General features: G+C 39.5%; 1 protein-coding gene across 1 annotated transcript in view; it reads right to left on the bottom strand.

Moving 5' to 3' along the window:
- Positions 1–23021, bottom strand: part of PDE8A (phosphodiesterase 8A) — a 129017-nt gene that overhangs the window by 27866 nt on the left and 78130 nt on the right. Inside the window, exons 2-8 of the mRNA XM_040569385.1 lie at positions 10473–10529; positions 7827–8017; positions 6828–6884; positions 4357–4414; positions 2777–2865; positions 2469–2547; positions 759–896 (exon numbers count right to left, since the gene is read on the bottom strand). Of these exons, the coding sequence (XP_040425319.1) occupies positions 759–896; positions 2469–2547; positions 2777–2865; positions 4357–4414; positions 6828–6884; positions 7827–8017; positions 10473–10529 (669 nt within the window). The remainder of the gene's footprint in view (positions 1–758; positions 897–2468; positions 2548–2776; positions 2866–4356; positions 4415–6827; positions 6885–7826; positions 8018–10472; positions 10530–23021) is intronic.

The following is a 23021-nucleotide window of genomic DNA, read 5'->3' as shown; positions in this document are numbered from 1 at the left end:
CCATGATGCATCTACAAACACACCAATTCCCCAATCTTTCTGTTACCTCCATGGTCTCTATACAAGGCGACATGTTCAATGACACCAGAAGCACTTAGAGCTCATTGTCAAAACAAGTGAAAGCTCCTAGATGGTCCTCACACTGCAGCCACAACAGTCCCAAGGGAACATTGTGGAGCTAGCAGGCAAACAGCGATGCCTCTCTCTAGTGACCTCCCTTGAAGCCAGCTGCACTTTCTCGTGTACTTTCTTGGTGCAACAAACATTTCTAATGGAAATCCATTAGACAGCTCCCGTGTCATAAGAGGATAAAAAGTATTGGCAGCTGACACCACCTATCATTATCAAGTGATATTGAAAATGTCTTTTCTGATACTTTCACATTCTGAAGTTGCAGATCAGCTTCCACATTTCATGTTAAAATACTTCCATGTGGTTCTTTTCTCATTTGCATCTTTCTGGGTAACATGTGCTTTTAGACCAATTTTCTTTGGTATGCCTACACCTTTTGCTATATACAGCATATATTATAAACAAACACAGCAAGCCAATAATTTTCATAAAACATGTAGCTCATCAAAACAACTAAAGAAGAAGCCCTTAAAAATGAGCATTTTTCACTTCCTTGTCTTGCTTGAGTAATCAAGCTGCAAATGCTATATTGGGCTATGAAGATGCAGGTTATGTCATGTGTCATCCCTGGACAACAGTAACTTTTACAAATAGCAAGTGAGAAGCAACACAATGTCATTACTCACCTTTCCTATCTTTATGCAGGAATTAATAGTATCTAGGAAATCAGCTTTTTTTTCATTTATAGGCACTTCTGTTAATTCCTTTCCTATTAATTCACCTATTTGATAGCCCATCACTGTTTCAAATGCAGGATTGACGTACTGTGAAATGAAAACAAACCAACATTCAACAGAATACTTAAAACACAATAGAATCCCTTTTTGTCTATTTGCTAAACTTAGGTGTCTCTTTCCTAACCTGAAATAAATCTCTGTATGCATTGTTCCTGAAAGAGATATCTAAATGTTTTTTCTTTGTGGAGAAAAACATGAATGTCCATGCTAGAACAGTCATGCAGAGTGTGTGCATGTGAGCAAAGAGAGGGAAAATATGGAACCAGCTGAGCATTATACACCCATCGTTTTGACAGACAACATAAAACCCTGAAAAATTAGCTTTTTCAGTTCTCAAACCTAAAAAACTCAAACCTACCTCAGCGTTCCTAAAATTCACAAATTAGATGGTGGGATACCATAGAAACATTAAACTTATCCATTGACGAATTCTTTGCCTTCTTGTGTGCAAGAGCCAACCACCATCACTCCCCTGTCCAGGCAAAGCTCAGCCAAACTGACTGGAAGAAGTGCAGTCTGGGAAAGCAACTTTCTCTCTCAGCTGAATGCTGCATTTCACTGTAGTTCTCTGGCGCTTGCTCAATGAAACTAAAAACTGGTATCTATATAGCCCACACCTTCATGACTCTCACTAGCTGAGTTGTAGACACAGGACCCGTAATAACGGGATCTGAACACCTCACAACGTTGAACGTTTTGATGTGACAGATATGGAAAGGGTGCCACTGGATGCTCTCTGCTCCTAGCATTTCTCCTCTAGCCTATTATGGAAGAAAGGCCTGTCTGCTGGAGCTCCAGGACTCTTGCACATGTCAGTTCTTTTATATTCTGTCTGCAGAGTGACAAAATTTGGTCTGAAAAAGTGTATTTCCAAACAACTTAAGGATATGTTCTATTCTTTTTGTAAAAGGGATGTAGAAAACACATCCTTCAGTGAAATTGCCATTGTCAAGATTTGGGTCAAGAGGGTACAATTTATACGCACACTGTAAGTCCCAGAGGCTTGGACTCAAGCTCTTTACTAATAATAAAATCACTCCTCATGGCCTTCATAGTGGAACTAACTCCCTTATAAAGATGATGTTTCTCAGGACTGCTGACCTAAGCACAAACTCTTTTCCATTTTTAAGCAACAATTACATTCAAAAACAGTTGGCCCAAGAATCCTGATTCAACAAACAGCATCAGATTTATGAAAATAAATAAATAAAACAAAACTTCTTTTCTACCTTTATTTAAATAGTTAAACGATTTGGTCTGCTTTTCAAAAGCATCAGATTAACATACAATATTTTTGGGGAAAGAATGTATGCAAGTTAGCAGCTGCATTCATTCATGATATAAAAAAAAAACATTAAAAAAAACGTAAATTCTTATTTTTTCAGAAAGAACTGTCCCTTAAAATTTACCTGATTTATGCAAGATATTTTAAATGGAGAAAATTCTACTCTACAGCTAAATTCGCTCTAACCTGATTAGAACCATTAGTTAGGTTGGATTCTTGCACCATAAAAAAGAGGAAATATAAATGTGAATGAAATAAAATACCATCAGCCCGCAGAGCAATTTTCTGTACTTATAAAAATAACTGGAACAAACCTGTATTACATGGTCTTCACTTGTGATCTCAATGGCTTCTTGACTTTTCTCTAATGCTGTGAATAATGAATTACAAGCCCTAGAGACAAAAAAGTGACATCTGATTAGCTTTAATCCTCATAATTCTTACTGCATATGCTAATAAACTATTATAATTCCATACTAAACAAAGTTGTACTTTAAGGATTAACATATTTTCTTTAGCTAACTGACATTCTATAATTTTCTACAGTTCAGTAAAATGAATGCTCTTGTAAGGATATGGCTGAACTGGAAATTTTTGTTGATGATGTTTTTGGTAAAATTACCTTAGTTTGAATTGTGCCCGCACCTCTCCAAATTCCAGCTGAATTAACTCATTGTAACAGGCCATTATATTGGAATTTTCTACATATCTCTGCAAATAAAATGTTAGAAATATTTCATTAGTCACATTTCTGTACTCAAGGGTATGAGGCTCTGTTTTCTTTTGCTTGATAGAAGATTAAAAAGGTGTAGAGATATGCCAAAAAATGAACATGTTGTAATGTAAGCAACTTGGTAAGATTATTTTCCGGAACTAGTAAAATTTTTCAGGTTACTGCATTTTGAAAAGGTGACAGAACCTCACAGCAACGAGGTTCAGCCAAGCTGTTTATTCTGTGTAATTGTCAGCAGGATCAAAATATAAGATAATCTACTTTTAATGAATTTATAAACTTTCATGTTATTTATTTAAAATAACAATCAAAAATAACATTGTGTCTCTGGTCAACAAAATTTAAGATTATTATGAGCTTCAAATTACTAATATTCCAATATACTATATACATATAGGAAAGCAAAACTTCCCCAAAAATGTACCTGCTACTGGATACAATTATTCATTTGGGGCCCCATACAGCAATGACCCAAGTATCTTTCCTCTGATGCTTTTTTGAAACTTCTTGTTTTTACCACGTAGAAGCCTGAGTGTTAAATCTTTGCTCATGATAAACTGACATAGACATTGATTTGGGGAATGGGAGGGTGGAGATTATCAAAGATAAGCCACCACATCAATGCTGCTAAACAAAACTTTGTGCTTTTCCATTAGACCAATCTCCAAGGCTCTGATCTATAAATAATTCAGAACCTGTGTTGGATTGCTTCTGTGCCCACTGGAATGATTTTGTGCATAGAAGTACAGTTGTTTTCAGGCTTTAACACTTCCTGTATTAGGAAGTTTTTACTACAAATAAGTAAATGGGTCCAGATGGACTGTGATGGGACAGGAAAAGATCCAACGAGCATGCAACCAAAACACTCTGAATTACAGTGGTAAATCATGCATATTTTTGTTCCATTGTCAGCTTAATGCAATAAGGAATCCACTTAACTGACACACTAATAAGCACCTTTCCTGCTTAATTGGAATAGTTGCCAAGGAACAGATTCAATGTAATACTTTTCAGGTGCCTCCAAACAATAGATATTAGCACTTGACAATGTCTGAAGCCTGTTTACAGATGTGAATTGGCATTTGATCGAAGAGATTTCCCACAGCACATTCTGTTGTTCACTGCAAGCTGCTCTTTGGTCCTGCTAGAGTAATAAGTCAATTTTGTCAATGTCATACATTAAAGCAGAGCATTGTATACTTATTTTGAAATAAGTGTATACTGAAGAAATGTCTTGGTAACACTTCTGGTATCCCTAAGAATGTCCACCTACATTGTCAGCTTTATTCTATCTCTACCAATGTACAGTAGTTCAGAATTGGAAAATATGTAAGAATGAGAAGCATGAACAAGATCTACAGGTTGGATTACTGACACAAACTGTCATTGACAGCCACACTTCAGTATAGTTTCTTCCATGACAGTTCTGGAATGTCAGAGCTATCTAGTGGATTATAAAACATACATACCCTTGTGAAGCCAGCAGAGATCAGGGGCAATATTGACGACTCTTCACGATCAGCATGCCTTTTAAAGAAGGATGATAAAGTCAGAGATCATTTTTGTAATCAATTCAAACCCCAATTTGACAAGGCATTGACATACCTGTACACCAAATGTCATATTAAAGGCTAGTACAGCTAGATCCTTACAGGTCATTACAAACATTTTTTTTGTTTATTACAAACTTACATCTTTGGCACAGAGAAGCCAACATGTTATTTTCCTATTTTTTCCTATTTGTAAGTAACGAGCTTCTTGCATCACAAAAAGTAATTTGCAAGACTGTTGGATTGTTCCTTCTTTTTTGTATTGGCTTCTTTGTTGTTTATGCTGTCCCTAGTGAAAGATACACCTGAATGTTTACATGGCCAAAGTTTTAAGAAATCACTTGTTACTTGTATATACCAAATATTAGGTAGACAACTCAAGATGCCTAAATGAGGATGGATTTTCTACTGTTGATTACCCAGCACCTGCTAGTAGGTTACTTCATGATGACATATTCCTAAAATGAGATACCTGAATCATTCTGGAAAACTTGGCTATACTAACTGTTAAAAGACGCTCAAACATATGTGAATGTATGAATGGAATCTGGAGGGAAGGTCATTATGCTAGATTTCTGTAAATGAGTAGATGGAAGCTGGTCAAGTTTAGCAGATGGCACAATAGCTTTTATTTATGTTTAAAATTTTGGATCTTATGGCACCTCGTTTTCGTTTTCCATGCACTTGTTTCCTGTGCACAAAGTGAATGATGCCTAGTAAAGTACAAGGTTTGCCCAAGATTAAGGAGAGAGACAAAGACAGGTATCAGAAAAATTATCCCCATTCCTCATGCCAGCTATCTGATAAAGCTGCCTCCCAAAAGTACAGAGAAAGAGAGCAGGCATATTGCAGGGAGAAAAAAAAAAAAGACACAACACCAACAAGTGAACTGCAGGAAACCGAAGGAAGATAATCCTCAGAGAGAAGCCCTTCCATATGCTATTGGCTAAATGTCAGCCTTTTTCACAAATATGCTTCTTGCAGAATGGAAGAAAACGTGTGAAAGTTCTCACTCTGTGAAATCCTAAATGGCAACTACAGAAGGCATGTGTTTAGCACACAGGAACTTGAAACAATCAACTTGGTCCCAGTGAAAGGCAAACTTACTTCTGAAGTTTCCACTAGACAGGGATACCAGACACATCTGAAAAGTCTGAGGACTGAAGCTTATGAGAACTTGTCACTGCAGGGATCTATTTATCTTGTCCCAACACACAATATGAAAATTTTCAAAAGACAAAATGAATTGCAGAGAAAAAAACCTTTTGAGCAACTCCCTAATTGTGAGTGAGCAAGCCCACCTTCCAATCTCCTAGCTTTTTGAAAGGATTTGCTGGCCCACAGAACCACAGGTGTCTTTCTCTCTGATGTACATGAAGAAGCTCTTGAGTTCGTTTGCTATTTCTCTCCTGCTCCTTTTCTTCTCTTTTCTTTTGTATTACTTTGATGACAGACAATTCTGAATGCAGAAGCAACAGTTTTCATAGTCATAAGACTTTCTCACATAAAAACAATGACGATTATATTCACAATTGAGTCCCTTGAAATGTTTAACTAGGGTCTTTTGTTCCCTAGAAATGGTGGTGGAAAACAGCATTGTTAACAGGAAATTTCAACACCTCAGAATTGGATTTTGGAATATAAGTTTTCTGAGAAATGGACAGTCTCAAAATTGTATTTGGAGGAAATTATCTAAAATTCATCTCAAGTTAAAAATACTGCATTTCTGCTACTTCTACATCTGTATAGTCTAAATAAACTCCACACTTATTTAACCATCTATAAGCAGTGTGTTCAAGAGGGAGGAGGAGGAAAAAAGCATATGCACTCCTTTATTGCAATGTCTTAGCAGCCTATTTTATTTGCAGGATCTCCATGGTCAGATGCTACTTGTCACTGCTCAAATTGTTCTGTACAATTTTTTTTGGTAACTCAATAGATCTTCTGTTTGTGCTGTGATTAATCAGATTGAAGGACAGATCAAGAGAGGTTCAAAGTGTTATTCTTACTAATATCAAAATACAGATCTATGAGACAGTTCCAGAGTTCTGCAAATGGTGTTGCAAAGGTTGTTTGAATCATGCTCCTAAAACCTCCAGTTATAAGGAGAGGGGAAAAAACAAACACCAAAACCAAGTGACACCTCTCTAGTAAAAACTAGAAATCAAAAATCCTGTCCCAATCCTGTGGCCAACAATGGTGAAAACTCTATATGATATAATTACATTATCATTAGCAAAGTAAGAGGTTCTAATTCAGTTTTCAGTTTTAATTCTAAGTTTAATTCTATTTCAGTTTTAATTCTATTTTTTTTTACTGTAGCATTTACATTTACAATGATAAGATTCACATTTTGTTGATGAGATTTATAAGTAAAGATGAGCATTTACCTTCGTACTACACCAATAATGACTGTATTTTCTGAGGGTTTAGTTGTTCTGATAGACCTTTAAATAAAAAGCAAGATCATTTAACATTTTTTAAAGTTCACATTTCAGAAACCATGACTGTACAGAACCTTCCTACAGTACTTTACTTAAAATATCTCACTAATTTAAGGATTATTTCACTTTACTCTGGGACAGAATGGTAAAAATGTAACAAGGCAAACAGTGCTGCTATATAGTCCATGACTGACAAAGATCTTACCTAATTACTTTATTTCAGCAAGGACAAAAGCCTTTGTCCCAGTGCCCTGAACCTACCACACTCACCCACGGTACATAATCTGACCCCATCACCCACACTCCACAGACTGTTATTTAGTCTAGACACATTCCCAAGGGGTATTTCACTGGAAAGTCATTGAAACAAGGCACCATTGCCTGTCAAACCTCTGTGAAGACACACAGAGAAGCAAATCCTTTTCCTCTTTTTTCATACTTTACAGCAGTTTGTGAAAGTCTTTTTGGAGTCAGTGTGCAACTTTCCTCCTCATAACAGATTTTCAGATGCTGTAGGTATGGAAACATGCACACAAAACATTGCCTACTTGCATCTGGAGTTACTCAACAGAAAGTGACATTTCAAAAAATTCAGAATGCTAATGAAGTGAATGTATTCATTAAATTGCCTGTGGTGGCACATGACCTTTGCAGTTAATTTGACGTGTGAACATGGAACCAGGTATTGGAAAAAAACACTTCATTATGGCAACAAATTCACATGCTGTGGCTCCATGCCAGATCAAGCTTCAAATGTCCTACCAAACAACTAAAAATGCTGCAGCCTTCATAATTACAGCATTGAGATAACATTAATTGATGCTGCACATGAACATTTGTCCAAAAACCAGCAACATTTCACAGGTTTTATAAAAGCAAAAAAAAACACTTTAATGATTTGTTCACTATATAGCTATGCATTAATTAGACTGAAGTGGTGCTTACCTGCATAATGCTTCTGCATCGAAGTATCTGGAATGTCTATGGTCAATAATGATAATTTCATGGTGTTTATCAAGAAAACATTCTAGCGCAGATTCAGGTGTCCTGGCAATATTACATCGAAATCCAGCTTTCTCACAAGCCCAACAGAACCCGTTACTCTGGTTATCTTCTTTGGCAAACACTAAAAGTACCTGGTTCAAAGACAGATAGTGAATCACTACAAACAATTCTTACATATTCTGTGACTTACGTCTGTTCTTAACAAGTTTTTTAAAGCTACTTCCAAGGCTTAATTCATTGTTTTTAACATAATTGCTTCCTACAGACTATTGTTTTTTATAATTGTCTGTATACAGAGTTTTTTCAAGTGGATAAAATATTCTGCCAAGCCATCTGTGTCCACATGGGATGAAGTGGCACTCTCTTCATTAGCTACAGAGAGAGCTTAGGCAATCAGCTGAGACAAGATGTCTGTTTTTCAGACAACGTACACAAAATAACAGTGAGTCTACGTTTCTTCTGTGAAATTTCTACCACACATCCCTTTTCTTGTTGTTTTTTTTGTTGTTTTTTTTTCCTTCTTGCCAGAATCATACTCCAGCAAAACACTTGGATTACTCACCAGAGCATGCTTCACCTCATGTGAATTAATATTTAATAGTGCTTCAGTGGCATGATGAAAATTGTGCTTTCCTTTTCATCTCAATCTAGTTTCCCAAAATATTGGAAGCAGCCCACTCTGTGGGGCTTCTGGGAACTACAGACAGGCTGGTCAAGATGAACTCACGCTGGATGGAAATACCTCTGAACATGGAGTACAACCCCGCGCAACTCCTATACAAAGCTTGCCATGGGATATATATCACCCAAGGAGATTACCATGGCTGAAATCCAGAAATGGAAGACGAGATCTATGATCTGCTGTATCATAACCTATTGTGTAATTGCCAGTAACATTACTCTCTCTGAGTCTCTTTAAAATCAACACAATGCCCACATAATTCAAAGTATGAGAAGACCCAATTCCTTCTGAAATGTGTTTCAAATTCTAGGATGGAATACACTACAAAAGATAAACATGAAGTCTACTAATTAAGACTCCCACTGATGTGATTGTGCTTTGCATCATGGTAATATTTTACAGAGGAAAATTTATTTTGTCTGAAAGAATACAGACTGGCAAAAAAAAAGATCTATGTTAATGCTGCTTTTGTGGATGACTCAATATATGCAGCCTTTTGGGAAAAATGGATAAACCAAACCAGCATTTGGCCTATTGTCTCAGGACACAAATCTTTCAGTAATTTAATCAAATTGCACTTAAATATATGCTTTGGTTAGACAATAATTTGGAGCATGTGCAATGCATACCACATCCCACCGCCACTTATCTTCTGGGTGATTTTAGGAATTCCAGCACTGGTTACACTTTGGACCAGGTTGGTGGAATGTCTACCAGTAAATCTTAACATTTCCATGTAGTGCATATTTTTGTAAGAATGAAGGACTTAGTTCTCATTTACTTCAGATTCCTTTTATAGCAACCTACTTTGTTAACCTGTTTGCAAAAACATGTCATAGTTTGGGCTATATTTAGTGAAGTTAATTTATAACACACTTAGGATTGGAAGAATGGTTTTCAGCAATAGCACAGAGCAGTCAGCAGATCTTATTTGTATACTCTGCTTGAAAAAATGTGATGTTGTCTAACTTTTCTTTCCCTCATACCTGGTCAGCTGTATTACAAGGTTTAACTAGAAGAATTAGAGGGTGGCCCATGACTGGACAGAAATCATACAGCCATTAATAATGATAAAGAAGGCAGAAATATTCAGTGAATATTTCTGATTTATACATGGGAAAAAGTTGAATTAGGCTGTCCTAATATTTGATGTTAGGTGATAATAGTGTCTATTCCTACAATAGGTCAGGAGGATTTTGAACTGCACCCCAAGACAGACATTTTCAAATCAGCAGGTCCAGATAAATTTCACCCAGGAGTTTTGTCATTACTGATTGAAGAACATTTTGGATTATTAATACTTCAGTATGCCTTGGGATACAGGAGAATTTTCAGAGGATGTTCAAAGGAGTCATGTATCTGCAAACCTCCTACCCATCCCAGACTAAATAAGGGGACAGCTGGCATATGACATATATTCATAAAGAGATAAAAGGAGTATGAAGTAATGCCAGTCAACAGCAAAAATAAAAAAAATATGCTTTGCCAAGCTCACTTTGTATCTTCTGTGATGATATTGCAAGTTTGGTTAACACTGGTAATAATGCTGGTGTAATAAACCTCAGCAGGACGTTTAGTATTGTTCTGATGAGATTTTGATTAAGAAATGACTACCAATAAAATGCAAAACATGGAACATACTAAATTGATTGCAAGCTAATTGATAGCAGAAAGAGCTGTAGATAGCTCTATTTTTATGATTTAAGACATGTTTGGAGAAAAGAATTAGGCAGGACTTTTAGTATGCACAACAGAATGTTGTGATAAAAATCTGTTAGGTACACATGTAACACTTGACAAAAATGCTGTGAAGATCTCCATACCCAAAAAACTCCAGTCACATTTTTTTTTTTAAGTTAACGTCTGTGTGTCTTAGAAATTAAGATTTCAGTTTCAACTGTTACCTGAAGTTGATCTTGATGAAGTCTCATAGGACCAAACTGCACACCTGTTACTGGCGCCTAGAAAAAATAAAAGGGAATCTTCTTAACACATATATACCTGTTACAGAAGACATTTTTTATTTACCACTGTCACACAGATATATTGCTGTCATTATGTGGCTGCTTCTTCTTGACTGTCTTGTTCTGCTTTTGTAAATTTATATGCTGAGCTGTGTTAACACGGTTACGAATCAACAAACTATTCTCCAAATCATTTTTAATTCTTATTTTAAACATAGTAATGGATTAGTCATGAAAGTTTTGTAGACAGATTATATTTTATCATCTGTATCACACCAGCTGTTCTGCAAAATATGGAAGTGTTTTAAAAACTGCTTTACAAAAGAAAAAAAAGTATAAAAAAGCATCAAATATACAGGAGAAAGGCAGAAAAACATTACTCTTAGAATTTCACATGTAACAGGTGCCCAAAAGTGATACAAAACAACATAAATTTAATTTCTCCACAGGTGCTGTGCTGCATTCCCTCCGTCCTGCCCAGCCCACCCAGGGAAGGTGTCAGGATGCAGATATTTGTACTTCATGTTGCATGCATTCAACTTGACTTTCAAAAGCCCTGTAAAAATGCTGTTGCAGTACGCCCTGCTTTCTGCATGCCAGTGATTTCCACATTAAATACTGCTCAAGTAATGCAGGCAAACAGTTTTGCTTAGGATGCAAGAACTGATCTGGGATCTTTCCTTCTCATGCGTCTCTTCAAGCTACAGAGGTGAACAGCCGCGAGTGCATTTTATCGCTGCAGTTCTCTGACACAAGCCATTGTTAGGTACCATTGGCTGGACTGCAAGCTTGAACATGAACAACTTTCCAAGGGGGTTGGAACAGACTTTGTAAAGCAGTCAAACACATAAATAGAGAGGAGACTCTAATAAGACTGTGTAGGTTGGATTCTTTGGGAATTCCCGCTAGGTAAATAACTGCACCTTTGTGTACTTAAGTAGTTTTCATCTTGTCTGAGAAATGAAAACTAGAAATCAGGAATAACAGTTGTCCTGATTCATAAAAGGGAAACAGTGTCCACCCAATGGCCCTTGGAGTTGCATAGACTCTTCAAAGATAACTGAAGTAAAAAAGCAGGAGAAAATTACTGTTAGCAATGCAGGAAATGGAAGACCTCTCCAGGTTCAGATGGACAAAGAAAAGATCTGTTGAGCACAAAGGTGTAATTTTTACATTTGTTGCTCTTCAAAGTGAAACTACACTTGAAGATCGGATTTATTGCTTTGCACTCTAGAATTTTTCCAATAAGTGATTTTGAAGAATTGTCACCACATTCCACAGAAAAAAAATCTTTTTGAATTACACGCTCTATTCTTTCTCTGACCTTACTGCTCCATTGCTCAGCCCTCGAATTTTCTTATCTGTGATTTTATTTATTTATCAACTTGGAAATCATCAGGGTAACATTAAAAGAGCAAGAAACATGAATCAAAGAAAAATGGCAATATAACACCTGCAAAACCAAGCCAGGAACCAGCGTTTGCTTGCGTTATTTAAAAGGGCCCCAAAAAGCTGACCTTAAAATGACACAGGGGGGCTTCAGATTAACTCTCAGCCATTCTCAATCAGACTGGCTTAGTTTAAATATTCTCTCTCTGGTCAGTTTTTCTAATTTTAAGACCCCAAATCTCTCCTCAGTTGGAAAAAATCACACTGCTTTATTCTCCCTTGTGGTCCATCATCCAATTATTGCAAATCTGCACCAGAAAAAACAGAAAATGCTTTTGCTGACAATGCACAGAGCAGGAGGGAATCCAGCTCTTTTTACCACAGCGTTACTGGTTTTGCAGCACTGACAGCAGTAACGATTTGTTCTCAGTCAGTAAGATCAGCAGGAGTGTCTGAAGAATACAGAGGCAGCGTATCTATTGAATAAGAGATGCCTTTTTACAGCCACTTCTCTGACCATAACCACACTCTAAATTAAATTTTGGAATATTTATTTTGTACTCTCCAGCTGCCAGCAGAAAGCAGCAAGTGTTCTCAATTCCACCGAGAGCTGTAAGGTCCAGACCCAGAGCTCAATTTTACTGCAGTCTGGGGGTATTTAAACCCCATGTATCAGAGGAGGGCACCCTCACGCTCTCAAGTCCTAGTCCAAGGGTAACTGGAAGAGATGAGATAAACACAGCATTGCCAGTTCTTGGTTTTCTTGTTTCTTTCTTTTGAAGTGATTGTGACTGACTGTTCATCAATGCACTTAGAGGACGGGTGATCTGACCCAGCACAGACCTGAGCATCACCTGCTCCCACCGCAGCCATGCATCACTCAGCAGCACCGCACCCAAAGTGCTGAGTTTGGAGCAGGCACCGCCGTGCTCTGCTGGCACCCCCTGTGCAGCCTCGGACATGCACCCTGTGTCCATCCCACTGCCTGCTTGTACAAACAGATGAGCTCCCTTAAGCAGCCATGTCGTGTGCAGCTGTGATTAGAGAAGTGCGCACACGTGCAGGCAAATCCTGCTCAGACCCAACACAAAACCAAGCTCCATGAAGCCACGCTACAAGGTTTATTCTGCAGGGAGTTCACAGAGCCTGGAAAACACTTCTAGGCCAGCAACCTCTGGCCATTCCTACACTGAAAATGTCCATGTATGCACCACTGGAGCTTAAGTTACAAGCACTGCCCAAGTGAGAAACTGCCTTGTTACACGTTAACTTGCTGTCCTGAGTAGAAGAAAAACCCTGCTCTGCATCTCAGCTGGAAAATTTTGGTGAACTCCAGTTAATTCTTAATCCTGTTGAAATCTGTTCAAATACCTTAATTAATCATTTCAGCTTTTTTGTATGCTGCTGGTAGCGCTGAGAAGCACCATGCTGATTAAGTGCTGTGTCAAAAAATCAAGGCTTCAGCAAGGATTAGATGAAACTCAAATATTGGTGAGCAAAATGAGCTTTTTAAGTACAAGCTCATAACAAAAGCAAACCCAGCCAAAGCTCACACATACTGTAACGGCACAAACACATCTTTATTCACTCACACATTTTACTACTTCTTCCTTGAACTTTCCTGCTTGAAAAAGAAAGACCTAAGTACGTTTTCAGATTGGCAGACATGACTTATGCACATGACAGCCCTCCAGGCATGCACAAATCTGTCAGAAAGTGCATGAGAAGGCAGAGGTACAGCCAGTCATAGGTTCTTGGAACTGAGACTGAGCTGGGCTGCTCACAAAAGAGCCGCTGATGCAAACTTCACGAGTAACTAGAGCAGATGTGAATGTGGCAGGGACCAAGTCCAGGCCACTTCAGTACCCTGACTACCAGCGCAGGTCTTTTGAAAATCCTTCCCTGGCCAAACAGCCTTAGAGGCCAGCCTGTAACTTGGAGCCAAGGACCAACTCAGAGGGTCATGCTACAGACTTCTGACAGCTTTCGGAGCACAGCCTGCTCTCTTTGCAGCTCCACCTTCAAACCATCCCAAGGGCTCTGGCTGGTGCTAGAGCTCTTGGTCACAGAGACATCTAAATGCTCGAGTAGTTTCTAACAGTAACTAATGCTCAAGCTTCTGAAAACCAAACCTTTTTGGCTTCATCTGTGCTTACTGCAACAATAACTGCAGCTCAGTTCCTCTAGATCTGGGGAGAGAGAGATGCCTGTAATAGCAGGCTGCAGGTCAGCAACTACTAGTTAGCTTTAATTGCAGACAGCAGCTCAGCTACTGCAGCATCACATTTTACACCCTCTGCTTAGAGAGAGCAGATAATCAACTCCAGCCTACTTTAAATGCTTACACACAGGAATTGCAGCCATTTCACATTCTCTGACCTGCTGGCTAGCACTTGTCTACCCCCAGATTTGTCTTATTTAAACGCTGTATTTTAAGTCTGTCAAACCAGACCAGGCCCTGCACAAGGTGAGATCTGTCCCAAGACAGCAGCAGCAGCCATAAGCACAATACCTGTCGATGGGGAGGTCGTTCTGCTGAGTGCTGAACGCAGCTCAGCGCTGCCTACAAACTGTCTGCATGTTGTAGCAGCTAAATTGAAAACACTGCAATTGCTCATAGAAATATTTCATGTTTCCAATGTCCAGAGATAAGAGCATGTTTGGTAAACAAAAACAACTGAAATAAGCTTAAAAATACAGACCCAAACAACTGCGACTGATCTGATTAAAGTACAACGAACTCGACATTGACCTTATATAACCCGGTAAAGTACTTCTCACCATGAGTCATTCACATTTTACCAGAACAGAATCTACAGGAACGCTCTGGTCATGGTTGCTGGTGTTTTGCTTTGTTTTTTCTTTTCTTCCTACAGCTAGAAAAACCTTAAATGAGTTTGCCCAGTGAATAAATGTACTAAGGAATAAAGGGTAGAAATAAAGCCAGCTTGATCCACACACTCCCTATGGTGATAAACTGCCTGGTTGGAGCGTGGGACACATCAAAGCAGCCTGCATTCCACAGGTCTCCTATTTGCTAGAGGTCTTATATCTTGGCTTTCTCCAAAATGCCTCTCCTACCATTACCAATTGGAGAGGAGAGCAAACCTAAAAGGGCAGAGTCAGCCCTCCAAAATCCCTTTGGCCATTAACTCCCATACAGTACTCCTGCTCTGGTGGGGCAAACACATTCCTTCTTCAGGGTGATTTCCTTAAGTCACTTTTTTATGAAGTTTTTGTGGGATGTTTTAAAGCAGAGCCCTGGGCAGCCCGAGGTAACCCTTGTCAGAGCCAGCACCGCTTACTGGGCTGTCGCGGGGAGCTGCAGGGACACTTGCTGAAATCCTCCTCTATGACCCACAACTGCTCCAGCACTTCCCACCTGCTGCAGATGGGGCTGCGCAGGTGACAGGCGTGACTTTTTGTCTGGGCATGTCATTGCCACATGCAGCCCTGGCCTCCTGCTAGCATCCCTCCCCGAAAGGCAGCTGGAAGTCCTTCTGCTCCTGCTGCTTTTCTCGCCTTTTCCAGGTTAGAGATTGACGGAGGAGATGCGACAGCTTGTGTTTCCTGCAACTGACTTGAACAAAGAAGTGACAGAAACTTCTGCTGAATGGATTGCAGATGGAAACTGCTGCTGCACAGCTGACATCTAGGTTTAGAAAGCAGACAATGAGAAGTGAATTCCCGTCAGCAGTTTAATACCAAGTAACTGCCTGTTCAAATAAAGACTTCAACCTTAAAGCTCTGACTCATTGTAATATATAACACAGATAACTACGATGATAAGATACAAGACTCCATCACTGGTCTTAATGGACTACTGCCAGAAAAATTCATCATTTTAGATCAATATTTTAACACATCATAAAAATATATTTTATTTAGTTTTAAAATATATACTTAAGCTTTGTACATACACTAGGTGTGTGATATAAATCAGCATGACTTGACTCACTGAAGCAAGATTTGACACTCTTGATCATAAAAACATGCTTGGAGCATTAGGACTGTTAACATAACCTGAATTTTGATTACTCTAAGAAATAAAAAAGGATTAATTTTACAAAGGAAAAGGTATCCTTTTTCTCAACCTGCTGTGCTAAGCATAGATTTATCGCCCCAGAGAACGAAAGTTCAAATAAACTCACAGATTTAGACCATATCTCGAACTTTAATTGATTTGGGATCCATTAATGGCAAAAATTGGAAGTCTACGTGATAATATCCTTTCTCAAAAACTTTAGCATCCAAGAACTCTTGGATGCTGAAAGACAGAAAGCAATCCACTGGATATCAGCTGACACAACTGAGGCCAGGACGTTTTGTAAGTCTTTATCACTTTCTGAAATATATAGATATTAATCCAATTCATGATCATTTACCTACTTCTTTCTCACTGGAAATCTACCTAAGTAGAGAATTTAAGCCTTAGCTTCCTATTTTCCATGCACACTCTGCTAAACACTTAACATCACTGCTCTAATGCTCCTCGCAGACCTTGACAGCATCGTTTTGTTACAACAGTTGGCATCAGTGCAAGTTATATACAATGCTAGCTGAGAAAATCTTCCTAATTGTTTACAGCATAAAATGAGTTTTATAGTCCATGGGTTGGATTCCAACGTAATTGAAAATTCAGAGTAATTCCACCAAACACAAGGAAAATATGTTGGATTTACTTCAGTGTAAAGGAAGTGAGAGTCTGGCCCCATAGAGTTTGCTGTTTGGAGGCCACAACGGTTAGAATGAAGAATAGGAAGGAACAAAGCATCCAAGGTTATCTGCCTTTGCTCAACAGATTCAAGGACAGAGGTAAGCCAGGCTCTTAAACACCTGGAGCTGTACGTAGTCAGCTTATTCTTTGCTGAAATACAGAGACAGAGTTCTGAAAGGCAACTGCAATCTACCAAAACCTCTGTTCAACCTAAATGAAACCTGTTAATTCCAGCCCTTGATGTTTTTTTCCTATTTTTGTTTCATAAAAGATGTAGACAAATGTCACAGACTCAATAATTTACATAATGTAGCATTCTGACTCAGTGCAATTTGCTTTGATAAAATCTAGCATTTACATTAATCTAAATCTGGTTCCCACTGATGCATCTCTGTCAATAAAACAATACAGATTTAGATCTGTATTTCAGGGTCTGAAGATCACCTGAGGTTCTGGCCTGATGCCTTTTTTTTTTTTTTTAATCTATTTTCAGTTTTATATTAATTCCTGAAAGAATTGTCTATGATGCTGCCATTTAACGATACAATAGCCAACATAAGTGATGAGATAACATACCCTCTGTTCTCTTAATCTGCTTCTGAAGTTTTAGTAACAGTTGTGAATCAGTTTTACATAAATTAGCTCTTAGGAGCCAAACTCTGGCCCCTGATCCACATCATTAGGAACAGAGAATTTGGAGAGCTTGCAGTTTTGTGAGAAGCTTTATTGAGCGTAGTGAGTTGCCAAACTCTCGAGCTAGCCTACTGACCGTATCAGCCATGATACCCACACTCAGTCTTGAGCTCCTGATGACACCTTCACCACTCCTAAAATCCAGCTCTGTTCCAACCAACAGTCTGGAGGTGAGCTTGAGGTTCTCCCAAGTCCCAAGAAAAAGTTAAGAAGGAGATAGTTACAGGAAGCTGGGACTCGTATATCAGGACAAAGCACTAAACATTGTGACTACTCTAACATCACCAGGGCATCGAGCCACTGGAGCTCCTTGAGACTTCACCTTCTCCAGAGATCTGAATCAAGGTTTAATTGTGAACACCCTGACAGAGGCCCCTGAAAGAATAACACATGCCTACTTAAAAAGTCAGTACGACCAACTGCCTGTCAGTTCTGGAAAGTACTGTGATTTTGGCTGTTGGTCTTGTTGCAAAAGAAGCCTCAACATTTTTGGTGAAACAGCCCCACCCGGGAGAGGCAAGGCTGAGGGGAACACTTCTGATGTTTGGCTGTGCCCTGCTTCTCTGCGGTCTACAAATGCCAGCCATGATTATATATGTTTGTTTGTTTGTATTCTGGATCTAATTCGCCACTGCCTTTCTTCAGTGTTAGCCCAAATACAGTAAGTAAAGCTAAATTAGAACAAAACTTGAGTAATACTGTCATGAAATCAGCCTTGCTGCCTTCTGGCACACTTTAGACACAACTGAGAACTCTTGTTTTGTGCCTTTTATAAAATCTCCCTTTACTCGTTATAAGAAATTACTATTGCCACGCTGCAAGCATGACACTATCAGAAGTGAATCATTCCATTACTTTGGGGAAAAATTAATGATGCTGTCCAAAAGGGACTTTTATTCTTGTTTGCAATGTGGTAAGGCCTGGGTGGCCTCTGGCCCAGACCAGTGGCCCACTGTGGTAAACTTCGTACAGTTACAAACAAAAAAGCAGCCAGTAATCTCTACCATCGTTAAAGGTCAGAACTTTAACACAGAACATGGCAACAACTCTGGGGACTGCTTCAGCTTTTGCAGGATATTTAAATCAGAACTTAAACGTCGTTATCTCTTAGCAGGCCTTCAGCACTATTTCACAGATCTCAAACCTGCACAGAGGGCGGAAACCATCAGTGTCTCCATTTTTACATGCAGTGGACAGGAGACACTGAGAAAGAGCCTCGGCCCACCCCAGGCCCGGGCCCGCTGCCCCCCTCTGCGTGGCCTCAGGTCGCCCTGCATCCTGGCCAACAGGCAGAGCGAGGCACCGCTGACACTGGCACCACCAGACAATACCTGGTATCAGGAAAACACCCACTGACTTCCGAAATCCAAAATGATAGTTTCTGATACTTCAAACACCATTTGGGTTATGACTCGGTAGCCCCAGTATTCCTGTAGGTTTTTAAGCCAACTAGATACAATGCTAGCAAGGTGGCCATGCAAATCTCATTGTAATGTACTTAAGATTCCTCACCTTTAATGTACCACATATAAAAAGGGACTGAATAAATCACAGTCAAGGAAGAAAAAGAAAGAAATCTATTCATGAATCTACAACACTTTTTCTACCCAAAGAGAATGATGTTGAATGGAAACCAGATCTTACACCAAAAGCTATTCAAATACAGCAGGTTGTATTTGCTGTAGCATCTATCCAATCCAGAGATATTTTATAGATCTGCATGATATGCACAAGTACATTAGACTTGAAATGTCATTTTTTTTTTATTAGAATATGAAAAATGTGAATTGTATGCTCCATAACAATCCCGGAGATGTGAATACCCTGGTCTGTGCCCCATGGTCATCATTTGCCTCATCATCAAATGCCTTTATGATCAACTAGCACCGAGTTCAAAATGCCCTAAACCTTCACCATCTTACAATCTGAGACGGCTCGCTGGGGTCCTCACTCACGTTCCCCACTTTCTGACTGAAAGTTTTTCAGGAAGTTCTCCATAAAGGCCACATATGCACAAACCTTTGCCTGGAGGCTGTGAGCTTGCCCTGCGTTGGATCCCTGGAATGCTCACTCAACTATAGCCAAGTATTTCAGTGTGGTGAGGCCATGCTGTAAAGCATTTGTACTTATATCATGGCGCTAAAGAGAAAAACAGCAGCTTAAATGACCTGGCTTGTACTTTAGAAGAAATTTTTAAACCCTGTAATAATGGTTTGCTATATATAGGTTGCAGAAATGGATGCCTTTATCAAGGCAAAAAAAGTAGTAAGAACATTTTCAGCTGTTCAAAGCCAAACATGGTTCTTAAGCATATATCTTTTTGGAGAGTTCAGCTTAAGAATGTGCAACATGCAGAAAGTGAATTGCTTCAGATGAGAAAAGAGGACATCTACAGGGTATTAGCACCTAACTCTATGTTTAATTTGTTTTTAACAAAATTCATCTGTCAGATTGAATACCCAGTACTCCAGAGATAACATGTCCTCCAAAGTCAGATATCCTTGGTATTTTGGGGTAACCTCTCTGGGAAGCTACCTTGCGGCAGCTGAGCAGCATGTGTGGGTGGATGTCAGACCTCTGGAACTACCCCCAGCAGCTATCCCCTTGTACCCCAACAACTCAAAGACTGCTCTCTTTTCCCCTCTGCAGTCAGGACCAGCCACACTCAATCTCACAGAATGTTTTAAAGGCAGCCCCGTAAAAACGTGCGTCTAGAAACTCCCAGAGGCTCAGAGGCCTACTTCCTTGCCTCTTTACCCCTCACCTGACACAAGTCTGGCCGCTCCCCTGGCAGGGAGAGCTGTAACCAAGCTCTGGGGACAAGCTAGTCCCTTACACACTGCTGTCTACGTAAGTGGCATGGATATTACAGTTTCAGTGTGCTATCCTCTCACATCTACTGGCAGAAATAACCTCTACCCAAATGTAAGAACTAGAGACTGAAAAGAAAACGGTCTTCAAGTCTTGTGGTCTTAAAGAAATTTCTTAAAGAAATTGGTCTTAAAGTCAAGACAAATGATCAGCCAAGCCAAAACCAAAGCATTAAATATGTTGGGGTTTGCAAACAAATAAATCCAGCATTGGCTTTCCCAACATCTTTGTCTAACTCAAAAAGATCTCGTTCACCTACTGCTGCCTCAGGTGTATTCATGTTGCAGGCCAGCTGCAACATTAATATTTTCCGTCCCCACAGTTGTGCAGACGCTTTCATACAAATACTACATTCTTTAGACCCAGAGGGAAATTCTTGCTGCCTGCACTTTCGCAGTTGAGCTGCACAGCACTCTGGGAGACTTAAATATGGCACAGTAGTTCTATTGTTTAATAACATTAAAACTGCTTGTTCTCTTGTGATTCTGCAGAAGCCAAAAGATCCTGGAGTGTAGCAGTAAGCGCTCATCTGTTCTATACCTATCAACCAGTTTTCTTCTTCCTAGTGGCTCCCACTTGTTGGTTTTATTTTAGAAATGACTACAGATGCATCGGGATACAATAGATCTCCACCACTGTCACTGTGAGGTTTATGTTTCTCTTTACACGTATGAATTTCATTGGCATTTTTCATTGAACCATCTGGATTTAAACAGACTCAGCTTACTAAGAGGAAATTTCAGTTCATCAGGAAGATTTCCAATCACTGTTTCTTTATGTCAAACAAACCTTTCATGCCTTTATCTACCAACACTGTAATTGCCACAAACAGACCAAGTAAAGCAAGAAAGTACAGTACAAAAATAGCATAAACCTGTTAGTGGATCTGCTAGACTTTCAAGAAGATCTCTGTTTTGTCCTAAGCCTCCACTTGTTGAGGAACAAACTTGCTTTTTGTTGTCATTAACAACCCACCGTTCACACTGACATGGTGGAAGCCATGCAGCCCCAACAAATCTAAAGTCAGAGCAAAACCACATCACACAAACAGCACAGGTAAAATCACACATGCAACAGGCTGACAGCACATCCTGCCTTCTGGGAATCTGAGCGTTCTCAGTTACACAACTTAAATTTCCTCACTGAAAGGCATACCTGAAATTTGAAATTGTGGGAAAGGACAGTTCAGGCTCTACTTACCATATTTTTTTCTATTTGCTGCCACCCATTATCATAAAAGAATACATTTCCCAAGCAGTGTCAAACAGCCTGCAACAAACTTCTGTCAGATCACAGCTGCACAAGTAGCAGGTTGAGATTACCCCTCCTGACTGGCCGAGATCCCCACGCAAGCCTGTGTAACTGCTAGCTTATCTCCCAGATCTCCAGTGCTGGCCTACATGGGCACTCTGGAAGCACGGGTGTCTGTGGATCTGCTGGACACCGGGGGCACGTGTTTGCATGGCCCCCAAGGTGAGCTCTACCCACCTCCAGCAAGCACCAAGGCACTTGTGCTCTGTGCAGCATCCTGCCTGGGACTGCTCTCAGCGACAGCAGACACAGGCTCTAGATTTCACAGTCAGAGTAATGACAAAGTCAGTGGGGCAGAGACCAGTATAATGAAGAGGAACGTTCAATAATGGTAGCAAACATTTCTGTATTTTTGTTTATTGAATCAAGGTTTGCCAAGCTGAATGCAACTGTCTATTAATAATTGAGAAAACTACAAGAGATGTTCTTGGCACTGAAACTAAATAGAAAACGTTCTCTCCAATATAGGACAGAAAACTTGAGACTGCAGGCATGTTCAAGGTATCTTTTAAATGTAACACTAGGAAATTCACAGTAGTGTGTCCTTTTTTCACTCTTCAGCATTAATTTTGCTCGTTCACACCAATGACTACTCCAACAGGTTAACTCCAGGTTTTATACGGAAGAAAACAGAAAAATGTATTTATGACTGCTGGGGATCCTTTCTTTCTTTTGACCACTAGGAACTTTACCAGCTGAGGGGACGAGCGACTGCCTTCCTCTAATACAGATGCCTCTTCATTTCTGAGGACCTACCAGGTAGCCTGAAACCTGACACGGGCCGTGTACTTGTGCCTGGTTCAGTAACACACAGTGCTTCTGCCAGCCCACAGGGCTCGTTGGGTATTACAGGCTCAGTAGATGGGATCACTTTTATTTTTTTTTTAATTAAGTACAGTAGAACCTTTTTACAGTTATGCCAATCTAAACTTTGCATGTCTTTACTGAAGTGTTTTTTTCATTATAATCAGAATTACAATTAGGCAAAATTGAATGCAGCATAAACACTTTTCATTCTGGTTCTGCTGCAAACAGAATTTCACTATCTAGATTTGTGGTAGGCACACTCCAGCACTCCATTTTATTTACCTAAAAACAATGTTTAAAAAATTTAACTGTATTACTATTTTTGCTACAAAGCAATCTCCACACGCTCTGCCTACCAGTAACTTTTCCTTTACAAATGAACTGTTGGATATACCAAAGGTGACACTGCTGGTGTAAAATGAGTTAGTATGGAGCATGCTTTTCCCTCTAGAAATGCCTAAGCGACCAATATCTTACCACCTCCCTGTGAAGTTTCACAGGACCAAGGCTGTGGCAACAGAGCAGAGCAGCCTCCCATGGGGCAGCTCCCTTTTAATCAAAGACCCTTAAAGCTGCTCCTGTAGTCGATAACTGACAAACAAATGCAGCTAGGTATCAGATATACAACAAGGTAAAGTCCTGCTCACAGTGAAGATTGTTGACTACACTACTATTGGAAATACTCACTCTGGGTATAATAT

This window comes from Cygnus olor, chromosome 11, assembly GCF_009769625.2.
Source record: "Cygnus olor isolate bCygOlo1 chromosome 11, bCygOlo1.pri.v2, whole genome shotgun sequence".
In the NCBI taxonomy this organism is placed as follows: domain Eukaryota; kingdom Metazoa; phylum Chordata; class Aves; order Anseriformes; family Anatidae; genus Cygnus; species Cygnus olor.
Note: the sequence above shows the minus strand (reverse complement) of the source record. Positions and strands in the feature narration are given on the sequence as shown.